This window comes from Corvus hawaiiensis, chromosome 30 (assembly GCF_020740725.1).
Source record: "Corvus hawaiiensis isolate bCorHaw1 chromosome 30, bCorHaw1.pri.cur, whole genome shotgun sequence".
In the NCBI taxonomy this organism is placed as follows: Eukaryota; Metazoa; Chordata; class Aves; order Passeriformes; family Corvidae; genus Corvus; species Corvus hawaiiensis.
The window spans coordinates 5322535-5335781 of NC_063242.1; the positions used below are offsets into that span (position 1 = coordinate 5322535).

General features: G+C 40.1%; 1 protein-coding gene across 1 annotated transcript; it reads left to right on the forward strand.

The window, feature by feature from the left end:
• Nucleotides 1-933: 933 nt before the first annotated feature.
• On the forward strand, nucleotides 934-5095 carry LOC125318654 (interferon alpha-inducible protein 6-like). The gene is made up of 3 exons (XM_048289608.1): nucleotides 934-1162; nucleotides 3894-4040; nucleotides 4926-5095. Exons 1-3 carry the CDS (start codon nucleotides 1015-1017, stop codon nucleotides 4952-4954), a joined length of 324 nt encoding a protein of 107 aa, XP_048145565.1. The 5' UTR covers nucleotides 934-1014; the 3' UTR covers nucleotides 4955-5095.
• The last annotated feature ends 8152 nt before the right edge of the window (nucleotides 5096-13247 follow it).

The window sequence follows — 13247 nt, forward strand, 5'->3', positions numbered from 1 at the left end:
ACATTAGGATTAAAGAAAACTAGCATATATGAACTAAAGAAAAGTTGAATGAAAGAAAAGAGTTAAAAGATCAGTGCTGCTTAGGGGTACATAGGCCAGATATTCCACTGCTCAGATAAATAGCACATATAAGAAGAGAGGAACAGATTTCATATCCTTTGTTCTATAACCCACCCTGTACAAGACATAGATATTACACTATTGTGAAAATGCTATAGTTTTATTCTGTATATTTCCTCTTTGAGAGCCATTCCTGTGGTAGTGTGACCTAATCAAATATTTTTCTTTACCTTAGGCAGGTCCATGGATTTTTAATGAGCCTTATTTAAACTCCTGGCTAAGAAAAGCTGTGATAAAGGCATGTGTGCCATTTGCAAAGGCCTGTTCATTAAAGACAGAGGTTCTGCTTTAGTGGGACTTGTGTGAGGAAGAACAAAACATCTGTGTCAATCTGCTCATACTACACAAGGTCCTCTCACAGTTCCTTCCATATAGAAATTAATTCCAACCATCCATTGTTTGTTGGGTTCTGATTTCCAGCTCTGTGTTTTCAGGGGTAGTTGTATCACAGCTGAATTCTGGGTACGATAACCAGCCCATCTGAAGTCTCTGCATGCCACCACTTTACTGCATTTTTGGCTCTTGTCTTTACTCAGAGTTGTATGAATTCTTAAAACAAGGCAGTATCTTCTACAGGTGCAATTCAATAGGGTGCAATGGAAAAGAGTGAAGAAGCAAAGCTTTCAGCCACATCAGGTGCCACACATGCTCTCATGATTTTAGTATCATAAGGGGAAATTACTTGGTTTGCCTAAATTCCAACATGACAACAGCAATAAAAAAGCCTATTGACAAAGTTCAGTTTTGTTTCCTGGCTGAGGATAAGTTTCAGTTTCTATTCTTCCTTATCTTGGCAGCAGTTTCATTTCTTCACTGTCAGCTGGAAAGTGTATAAAAGGATGGATTGAGCATCCCCTGAGTGCTCCACTGGAATTCTCACCAGCAGACAGCACCATGTCTGACCAGAACGTCCGCAACGCTGGATTCACTCCTTCTGGGATCGCAGCAGGATCCCTTGCTTCATCAATGATGTCCCACGAAGCGAGATCCTCTGGGGGAGGTGTGCCTTCTGGAGGCTCCACTTCTACTCTCCAGGGAATGGGTATGAGCAATTCTGTGTGTGTGTGTGTGTGTGGTTTTGTGGATAGTGCATAGGATCAGACAACTTATTCTCCTTGAAAATAAAGCTTGCCAAATAATCTCTTCTCTCCTACATACCTGTATTTCACTTAAGAAAAAAGATTCCTCTGTTTAACTGTGTGCTGTGAATGGGATATTATTGAGGGTGTTTTCTGTGTATGTACAGACTATGCATGAATGAACACATACATACATGGTATTCATGAGATTTTGGACAGTGTTTATTTGAAGTTTGTGCTATCTCTCCATTCTGCCAGGAATCATCAATAATATGAAGAGTCATGGTAGCAACAAGCAATGATGCACTTATACAAGGACGTGATCTGTGTACCTACATTTAATATAAATTACCAGATTTCCTTTGCTCTTTACTCACATTCATCCATACAGGGAGAACTAAAACCTTATGCAAACTCTGTAGAGGACAGAAATTAGTTGCAGTCCAAGAGGCGAATTCATGAAGGGAATGTATACACATCCTTGACAGCCCCTATCTAAGTACTAAAATGAGGCAGAGCTGCCTTTCACATGAGCTAACCCTGCAGATGTTTGCTGTTTTGCTGCTTGCATGGAGCAGTCCCTGACCGGATGAATCCCAGCAGCGTGGCACTTGTTTAACCCCAGATCCCATGGGATCTGTGCACAAGGTATTCTCCCTGCCAGACCTGCCTGTGTGACCTGATTCAGCAGGCATCCTCTGAGCAGGCATGACTGCACAGAACAGAGTGCCCCATGCAATCACACTTTACCCAGCAGCACAGTAATTAGCTCTCTGACCTTGGATAGAGGCTCCGAAACCCTTTCTGGCTTCAGGGTCTCGGACCCGCATGTCCCATGTTTCAAGGGTATGCCAACCAGCAGGCTGATTATAGGCAGGCATCTCTGACATATTGGCCTACCACTGGTCTACTACTTCCATAATCAGCAGGTAGAAATCTGAAGGATGGAGCTGAACATGACTTCTCCAGCCATAAAATGGGTGGTTGACCAGGTGAGTTGGCCAGGGTTCAGATTCAGGGCATCTCTTAATAGCAAAAAATGTGTTAAGCTTGACTGAGAGGAAATAAGTTGGATTTTTTTTTAAGATGTGATTTACATTGCTGCCAATATTATTCATAGAGTGAGACTCTCTAGACAGTGAGGGAATAAGTGACAGAAGGGTCATTCAGAGACATACTGCATGTGACTCCTGTGAGGCATTTTTTAATTTTTACTTTGTATGATTCGATCAGTGAGTTTAGGTTGCTAAATACAGTGTTTATTGAATATTCAGCAGGAAAGAGCTTAAGGGATAGTAGCAGCCGAGGGACAGAATATGAGAGAAAGTCGGGAGAGGAGGGGGACAGAGAGAGTGAAAAGAGGAGAGTTGCTCTCAGGCACCATGCTGCCTTAGCAGCAGAAATCCTGGTATGCAGGAGATGCCAGTGGCTAACTCTAGTCATATGTTAGACGGCTGCCTTCTGTTACAGATCACAGTGGTACAGCCGACCTCAGTACACTCATAACCAGTGGCAAACTCTTCAGTGGAGATGCCCTACAGAGAGCATGAAGCTGTCAGTTCTAAGACTTCTATCTGTCTGTGTGCTGAGAATTTTTATAAGAAACAGAAGCAAAATCTTGCAACCTCTGTGTTAACAATGGACTTTTATGAAAACCACCATTTTGGTGAAGAGAAGTCTGCATGACTCAAGGAAACCTTAGCCATGCCGACAGGAGATACTCCAAAAGAGCTTTTATCCATGTGGAAAATGCTAGCTCTGTAACATTGCCAAGACAGGTGTGAGCTTTGGCTCCCTGCAGCAAGAGAGCTTGCCACACATTCTTTGCCTGATTGAGAGCTAAAAGGGCCTGATTTCATTTCCGCAGGTGCTCACTGAAATCTCTCCAAACACATCTTCTTAACCTTTTCATTCAGACTGTAACCCTTCCTCCCCCCAGAACAAACACGCTCGAAGGAGCGGCTGATTCTGCAGTGGGACATGAGTATTGTTCAGTATCACTTTACAGAAGATGTTATAACAAGCTCATCACCAAAATATTTGAGCATCCTCCAGGAATGCTTTAAGCATTATCAGTAACATTTGTCGTTACTAATGCTTTACTCCTCTCCCAGGAGAAGAAGAGTTTGCAATGGAGTGTTTTGCTCAGGGCTTATTTAGACTGAGTTGAAGATATACATATAAACTGGCCACTGGCTACCACAACTTGTGGTACTTGAATTTTACAGGTATCTATTACAGGCTTGTGTAAGGGAAAGTGAAGTGAATGGAACATGTTCCTCACCTGCAACAGAAAGTGCAACAGTTTCTAGTTTCTACAGAAGTTTGTTCCACAGTCTTCAGGCAGTTCCACAGAAAAGTGCAGTTTCAGCAGAGGCAAATAGTGCTGAAACCATTTTGGAGATCCAATTTTGCTTATCAAAAACAGTCTGTGCAAGAGCCATAGATGTTCTTTGTGTTCTGGGAGCATCCACAGCAGCACTGATAATATCCTTTCCCCAAGGTGGCAGCTAAAAAGCAGCATACTGACAGAACAAGTCAAGTAATCAGCAGTCACCTTGTCTTTTGATACATTTGCTAGCCTTGAATTTTTTTAAAACACAGTTTTAAATTAGTAGTTTTAAGTAGTTCGCAATTGACCTGGAAAGTTCCTTCCTTTTTTTGTCAGTAACGTCTCCTTTATAACTGTTCTAGGTGCCAAGGGCACGACCCATTCATCAGGTTTTACCAGCAGTGGGATCTCTGGTGGATCCAAGGCCTCCAGCATGATGTCCAAGGAGGCCACATCTTACGGAGGTGGAGTTCCCAGAGGTGGCACAACTTCCACTGTCCAGTCCATCTGTAAGTGAGAGTTCCCTTGATAAGATGAATTAACAAATGATTTCTGAACAGTCAACAATATTTCAGCTCATTTACTGTACATTTACCAGATGAAAGGATGCAAGTTACAGAAGTGGCTGCTTTGTACTTGAAGCAATATTTCTACTGTTTGTTTCTTTAAACTTGGTGGGAAGAGGAAACTGGGGAATTATTGGAGATAACTATGCCACAGAATTGCAAAGGTATGAGTGGACAGCAGAGACGGAAATCTGAAGCACTGTGACAGAATAAAAAAGCCCAATGGACTTTTAGGTTATGCTTTCATCAGCACCACAGCAGAAGTTCAATAATTCTTTTTCAGTCACAAATTCAGGATCAAACCAAGAGCTCCACACTTGAACATATAAAGCAGGTGTAGTAGGAAAAAACAGTGAAGCGTGAGAATGGAGTTATCAGACTGACAGACAGGAATCATTAATCTACTTGTGGCCTTTTAGAACAGCTTAGCTTTCTTTCCTTTAAAGGAATTCATTTTGTCAAAACCAGAGGAATCTGCCTGCACTTACCAGCTCAAAGCAGAGAACAGAAATCTTCCCCATCACTCTGCCAGGTTAATGCAACCCACACCTAGATAAAACAAACCAAATTATGAGAGAGCCTAGTCTATACCTGAATGCATCAGTAAGGATGCTAATTGTGTTAGTAGGATCCTGTGGGGTTAGGAAGAGAATTGGAGACAGGATTGAAGTCCTTTATTGCAAAAAGTGTCCTTCAAATAATGACACAGACCTTTGATTTCTGACCTGAGAACGTTTGTAGCCAATGCTTGTACAGTCTACGTGTTTTCCTGCGCAGCAACTTTGCTTTATATTGTCCTCACAATTGTGTCTCTGTATTTGTCCTTAGCCATGGGTGGAAAGGGAGGAAGACGCTGAACAGAAGAAAAACATCAGCCCAGAAGTAAGCTCTGCAAGCAGTTCAGCCTTCACCATCGGCTTTGACAACTTCTCCCCTTCACTGATCTCCCTGTTATGAAAGGCAATCCCCATGCACAAATAAAGTTTCTGTTAAAATGATGGATTCTCACATTAAATTAATGGGGACAGAGATGAGGGGCAATTCTTTTCTTGATTAAATTTTCTCTGAAGCACATACAAACACAAGCCAATTGAAGCTAAGGCTTCAAGGCTCTCTTAGGAAAACCCTGGGTTTAGCAACACTGTGCTCTTCAATTGCAATTAGCTTGCTTTGTTTATTTTACAAAAAGTAAGTACAGTGCAAAAGTCACCCTGCTGTGAGAGAGAATCATAGAAACACTCAGCAAGGGGCGTCCAGCAGTTCCTTCTAGATGTACTTCTAATAGGCTATCAAATTAAATTCTACTTAATAAAGGAGACACATAAGCAAGTGAAAACAGGTCCCAGGACTGATTTTTGTATGCCTCTAGAGTTTCTAAGGTGCCTTTCACTATAATTTCTAGTCCCTGTTTGCTTGCAGGGAGCTGTCAGCTTTGTCCCAATCAGAGTGAAACTACCCCTGTAAATTTATGATACGTGAGAATAGATAAGGAAGAGAGCCCATTTTCTCTGATACTGGTCTCATTGTTGGTACTTTTTGCTGTTCCCCACACCTGACTCCTTTCCTTCATGTGTGCTCATACAATGATGTTTCCCCAAATACACATAACATTGTGCATTCCCTATGCAAATTCCCACATACATACTACTGCACACTTTCATCTCCCTTCTGTCTTTCTGGCTCCTCATTCTCCCTACCCTATCACCTCCCTCCTTCTGTATTTCTAACAAAACCACACAGCACAGCTTCATCTTCCCTTTCCCCGCTCCAAGATGGAGGGAGAAAATCTCACACTTTCAGGCCAGAAGTTAAGAGGTGCTGGATTTGAGGAGCTGCAGTCAGCGATTTTCTCCAATGACTCCTGTCACCCTGGTTGAGCATTCCCATCTCAGCTGCATTTCTCCACAGCTGGGAAATGTGTTTGCCCCCATGCACCTTATGCTGTCAGATATGGTCTTCTCCCTGCTGCCTAGGCACCTTCCAGAATGCACATGAGAAGTCAGTGTTTGCCTCCAGTTGCAGCAAAGTTAAATTGAATTATATGATGAGTGGCGAAATGGAGGAGAGACTAACGAAGAGAAGAAATGTATCTTCACTTGCTGTGCTATCCAAAGCATTAAAAGGCAATTGAAAAACAAGGGCTTCATTTCATAGGCTAGAGCTGATGTCCTAGCAAGGAGCTATCTTGGGCAAATGCTTAAAGGTAACCAGGACTTGAATTCATAATATCATAGAAAGCTTTAATTTCAAAGAGACCTTGGTGTGAGGAGAATGAGGGAAGTTCTCTAATCTAAACTTCTGCTAAAGAAGGGTTAGCCTTAATGTTGTACTTGTTTGCTTAGGACTTTGTCCAGTCAGATTTTGGAAATCTTCCAGAAGGAACCATCTTACACTTTCCTTCCTAGGCCTAATGCAGAAGCCTGGGACTACTAAAATATGGCTGTGATACCAACAGATCTTTACTCCCCTCTATGCTCTTAGCACTGGCATGAGTTGAAGCCAGAAGGTCTGCCCTGGCTTTTTCCCATTCAGAAGGTATTCCCCATGTGCAAATGCCAAGTTATGGTCCCAGAGAACAGCAAGGGCCTTGATCCCCACAAGCTGACATTCAAACACCTGCTCAGCACTGATGATTATAGATGAGTCATAAGAATGAGACCAATGCAAGAATGACAAGAAATAGTAGAAAAAGTCAAGTACATACATAACTCATCAGACAAACAGTTTTGTAAACTGAAGCTGTATTATCTGAGAAACACTGTGTGACCATTTCATGGCAATTAAAGACCTTGTTTCTTATTCTTATTCCAAGGGGGGAGATTCAGAAGTGGGTTGCAACTTCAATGTTGTCATTACTTCACCTCAGGTATATTTGTCTTATTAAAAAATGACTCACATTAATGGGAGCTGACAAAAGGTACTTAGGCCTAAAAGAAGGAAACCAAAGCAAGGATCCTTAATCCCTTATCGTTTCTCTTTTCAGCTTTTATGTAATTCTGGTGTTGAAAGTTTGAATTATTTTCCCATCTTTAGATGTTGTGTTGAGAACTAGCTTAGATATTTTTGCCAAAGCAGGGGGAATTCTCAACTGCATTTGAAATCCCTTCACTGAGTCAGCTCTAACAGATCTACAGGAGAACCATGGTACAAGCATCCCCCTGGAACCCTCCTCACACACTGCTTCAGCAAACTCATATGCACAGAACTACAAATGAACTATTTACATATTTAACAGAATATAACTGGAAAGGTCAAATAACAACAAATATGGCAATTTGAATCCTTCACATCTCTCAATCAATCTTTGCACAACACATAGATGGAAAGGGAGAGAAAGGAAAAGAGGCAGCAGCGTGTGATTACCAGCGCAATAGCACTGGAGCAAGACACTGCAGAGAGCACATAGCTCTCTGCACAGAAATCAATTTCTCCCATGGGATGGGATCAATAGTTGTCTGACAGGACACTATGCAGGCAATTTAATAGCATTTTATCTAAATGAATCTATTCCTCCCCCCAACTGGCCTCACAGTTCATAAGAAGTCTCTCTTTGTAAAACAGATTTATTTATTTTTTATAATACAACAGGAAAGTATTTATCATTCTGGAGACACGGCCATTGTCTATTAAAAATCATTTATCCCTATTAGTTACTCATTACTTACAACTCTTTCCCAACATCTCTATTCTAATTAGCTAACTTGTGGACACACCCCATAAAGATTACTTTCAGTTACACTGGAAAAATTTTTCTTACACCCAAAACATTCTAAATTACAGATCAGCCTTTCAGGAAAAATAAGCCCACACAGCAGGCAAACTCAGTTAACTCAAAGGAGTATTGGTATCTGAAATGACATTTTTATGCAACAAAAATGCTTATTTTTTGAGAAATTATTTATACAGAGAAATTGGTTGTCCAGTGTATCTATTTTAATAGTACTTAATAAATAATAAATAATAAAGTTAATCTGATCTTATTAGTAGATATCTGTGTGAAGTAAATTATAATGAATGAGAAACCTTAATAAGCATAATTCCAAGGATGGATCTTTGGCACTCTGGGAGTTTGGTATTGTGCCCCAAAGGCTCTTGTAAATCCAGCTGCAGTTCTTGTTCATCATTTAGAAGATTAGGGGCTGATAAGCGACAGTCAAGCCTTATTAGAACAGGCTAAGGCAACAGGAAACATTAATTGGGTAATTTAATGCACAAGGAGACATTAAATGCCTGCATTGTGGTTCAGATGCTGTTTCCTCTATTGATTTGTTCACATCTTGTTCTATGAAATTCTCACAAATTCTTGGTGGACAGGGTGTAAGACAAAGCCTAAGTTTAAAAATACCAGAATACTTTTGTTATTTGCTAGGGCTTCCCTTTACTCCTTGTGTCAATAAGAGACCCATCAGTAGCCCTGCTCTTGCAAGCAAAAGAAAGAAGACTACTCCCTTGTCCAAGGGCTCTTCCATCAAAGGAGGGGAGAGATCCAAGGTCTAGCAGCTATCTGCAATGAAATGCTGTCTCACCATCTCACTTGTGTTGTGGTTTCTTCACAGTGTGTGCATACAGCAGGAGCCCTGCAAATCTGGGAGGAAGCTCAGAATCTTTTCCTCTAGAAATCTGGGAGCACTTAACAAAACTCTCTTCTCTTGCACTGTTCTGGAGGAGATGTAGAAATAGGTGCTGGACTGATCTTCCTCTGGAAGTAAGGAAGATGAGAGGAAGGTCCTGACATAACTGTTTCTTCTCTGTCTAATGCCAGAATTAATCCACTTACGTGGGTGGATATGTTCTGTTCCCTCAGTGGTGGACATTGGTGTCTGGAACACCAAAGTCTCTCAATTAAATTCCTTATTTGGGTCCCATGTTAAGACTTCCTTCCTGAGACATCTTTCCCACAGCTGAACAGAAGTGAAAAGATGTACTCTTACAGTGGAAGATGTTCAACATGAGAAGGGGACAGCCTTTCCTTTACCTCACTGACCTGGGCACTCTTTGTCTCTCATTTTCTAGCACTGCAGCTTGGGAGATCAGGGGTGATAATTCATGGACACTTTATTTTAATAATTTACTTTTGCAGCAATTTAAATATTAAAATGCATTTTGAAGACATGCAAGCCTCATTAATTTCAAATAAACATTGTACATTATGCTCTGTTTAACAGCATTCTATCCCACTTTTTGTAGCTGGTCTCTCCCACCCAGCAGCCTGGCAATGTTCCTGCTGCCAGCAAATTTCCCTGTGTCCATGGCATGGGCACATTCCTCATTTCCTGCTGCAACAAAACTCACTGTGGGCACAGCACCTCTTCAAGCTTCCTCAGGACTGTCACATTTGAAATTGGTGTCTACTTCACACCTTCCCCTGTTTTAAAGAAGGAAACAGCCTCTCTGACTTTATTTACCATCCCTAAAGTCATAGAAGCCTTGGTAGAAGAGGCAGGGTCCACTTACAGCCCAACATATCCTCTCCAGCACGGCATTAATCGGTGCTCTGGCTGTGCTCCTTGCATCTCCGTGAGGATTTACCCAAACACAGTGATCTAAGACTCACCACTGGACCAGAAACCTGGAACACACTCCTTTCAAACCAGCAACTGGGTACCCAGTGTCTGGGTTAACAGGGTAGTCTCTTTCCTCTTCAGGAGAGGAAGACATCCCCCAGTACTATTTCTGTGGGCTCTCATTCCACTCAAGTTTTTAGTGTTGCAACTGTTGAGAAAACCAATAAAATTGTGCAGGCTGCCCACAATGATCTATTTCCTGAGAACCTCACACATTAAAGGACACAATTAATAATCCCTTTTAAATACACAATAATTTTAAAAATCATCCTTATTACTATAGTAATTAACATTAAATCAATCTCCATTCTTCTCTGTATCTCTTTGGGGTAAAAGTGAGCATTGAAATATAACCTGGTTTAGTGCTTATCTAATATAAGTAATATTTTATCTAAGCTATCTTCTTTTTACCCACTGTTCAGTGGTTGGGTTTTGTTGTTTGTGGTGGTTTTTTAAAGAATACCCGGATGTGAAAATAAATAAATAGATAAATTTTCCTCAATGTAATAAAATTTCTTAGACAATATTGTTGCTAAAGAAAAAGTATATGCTACAAAAACAGTTCTTAAAATTCAGATGTTGCTTTTTGCAGTCTTTTGCTATTGGAATTTCCACCCAGCCAAGATTTTTACTGCCCAGTTTTAAGCTACCTCTGCAATTTATGTTTATACATAAACAGCTCTGATTTTAATTGCTATCAACTTCTTATACTTGATAGATGGTCTTAAACATTTTTTGCCTCCAGAGACTGCTTACTTTGCCAAGTATTGACACACTTTCAAGATTTATACTTCTCTAAGGAACAAAGTTTACAATAAAATGTAATGTATTCCGTGGCTGTGAATGGTAATGTTGCTAAACAGTCCAAAGATATTTCACAACTGGTAGTTATTTTCCTCTCCCATCCAGTCCTGCCCTCCTTTAGTACTACTATAGATGTAGGTTTTTTAAAGAAAACTGAGATCCCTAATTTGCCTAATTTAATGTTTCAGAGATCCAATATGACTTAATTTAGGTTTCCTTCCATTAGAGCCATTATTGGACTAATGATTACACTTTCATTTTTCCCAGTAATTATTTTAAGAGGCGAACTCATGTGGAAGGGATTAATTCACTTCTGGGATTGGAATAATCCCTTTCAGAGCTCAAATATCATACTGCAACCAGAAAAGGGAGTGATTACAGAACTGTAAACTATAATGTCAAAATACAAGTAGTTACTAATTACTGGACAGACAAAACTCAGTAGATGATTGAAGTCACATCTAGATTTAAATATTTGGGTTGGATCCAGTTTCCTGGTAGCAATCATGGGTCACAATGCCCAGAGAAATCCCAGAGGACAAGGAAGAGTTCTTAGAAATAATACATCAATTTGTACCATCTCCATGAAACTGCTGCGGCATTGCAGCAGAAGTAGCATCATCAAGCTCTAGCAGTAGCTCTTGTAAAATCAACTGAAAAGATCACCGAAACAATTCACGGATGTTACTTTAGTGACAAAGTGCAGCTCTCAGCCCTCTAAGAGTACACTTTCAAGAGAGAAGATTTCATTTCCTTGTTTTATTTTTTTCCAGCCATTTGATCTCTTTAACACAGCCTTTTATATTAATCCGTTTTGTAAGTAGGTAACTTAATGTCACACAGCTCCTTTGCACAGGCAAAAGAAAGATGTCTCAAAGGTGAGCAAATATCCCAGCCATAAAAGGAAACACCTTCCAAGGGTTGCACCACCCCTCTTCCTCACTGACCAGGGAATGGAAAGGATGCAGTCCAAGGGGGTCTCTAATTTCCCTGGGATAAGTGATGTAGCAGCCTGTACAAGAGTAATTTGTTGTGAAGTTTTGAATTTAAACATCCCAGCTCTCAGTGAGACTACAATTCCACATTATTTGGCTTTTGTGCTAAAGATGAAGGAGACATTCCCTACAATTTCTGTAAGAGATACTAAAATTTCTAGGAATAGTTTATTTTGTCAAACTGACAATTTCTATAATTACTAATTTCCTTGCCGTGGACCTTCTCCCCCTCCCCTTCTACCCATCTTACAGGGATTTTTATAGACCAAAGAATAGTTTAAACCACAGAAGAATAAAAACTGAGGAAAGCAGAACAGAAGTTTAAAGAGACAGAAACTAGCAGTTGCTTGAAACTGTTAATAACCAGATACGGAAACAATGAATGATAATGATCAGAAAACAGAAGAGACCAAAAAGGAAAATACTTTTTAAGATTTCAACGCTGTAGAAGAAAACAATAGAAACAGAGACCAAACTTAGGATACGGTTCAAAAAGCGTGTAAGTGCTAATTTATGCACTTATAATCTTCCTTAAGCATTTATAGAAGTTAATTTTTACTTTGGCACAGTAGTTTGTGTTTCAAAGACTTTTTTGCAAAGCCATTAGTGAATTTTCAACAAAAATTTTATTAGGGTGTAAATTAACTCTAGAAACCTGATATTGCAAGATATCAAACCAATAATCCTTCTGTAGTGCATTTTATTTACGCTTTTTAGTGCAAGGATATAAATATGAGGGTAATTTTGTACCAGTCCAAGAGAGGACTTAGGAAAGAGAGATAATTCATTTCTGATTATTCATGTTCATTTTATCTTTAGCATAAACAGATTATGAAAATAATCTTTTCCACAGTTGATGCTTTTTTGATGAATTTTAAATAATATGTGGAATATTCTTAAGCAGAAAGATACTGAAAATATAAATTTATTATTAGTTTTACTCCTCTTGGCTCCTGTGCTTAAAAAAGGTATACACACAAAGAGGTTAATGGCACTGTGATTTTCAGATAATCTGTTTTTAAACTACTGACTTGGAAACTGTGAGATTAATAGCACTGGGAACATCTAAAGGTAATAGGATTACAATTTAATATTAACTAAGTGTTTCTTGAGGGTTTGCTGTAGCAGTGCCTCATCTCTGGGATCCACTACAGTAATTAGTCTGTAGTGGCATACAGTGGTGATACATGATAACTGCAGCTTTTCCTGCCACAGATAGGATTTTCCATTCACTAGCAAATAGTTTTTCTTTGCAGTATCATCATAAACACTCACGGAGAAGTCTTGTAATTCTTTTTGCCCTAAGTTGATGCTGATTAGGGAGAGACCAGTTCTCAAAAAGTCATACCTGAAGCTGTGTGTGCCCCAGTCACAGCTGACCAGGGCAGTGAAGGGAGGGTTTGGGAGGCTTTCCTCCTGTTGCTAGAGGATCAGGTTTTATCTGTAAACAGGGGCAGTCAACAGCGGGCAATCTTGCTAACATTGAAGAAAGTGTTGTTTACATCAAGATTAAAAGGCCTGTGCTTCAGTAAAGCTGAAGTACAGCTGGGTCAGCTACCACCTGGATGGAAGGATGGCAAAAAGGCACTTTTTACCTGGCATTGCTCTTCCTGCTCTCCCAACAGGAAGGTGCATCGTTATTACAGGGATGCCCAAACCAGGAAACAGAAACAATGCATAGTAAACTAATGATGAATATTTGCAGGGTCAGAGGGTTAAACAAGAAATGGTCAGAAGCAAAAGTTTATCTTACACTAAGTACTGATCCTTAGGAGCTCAGACAGACC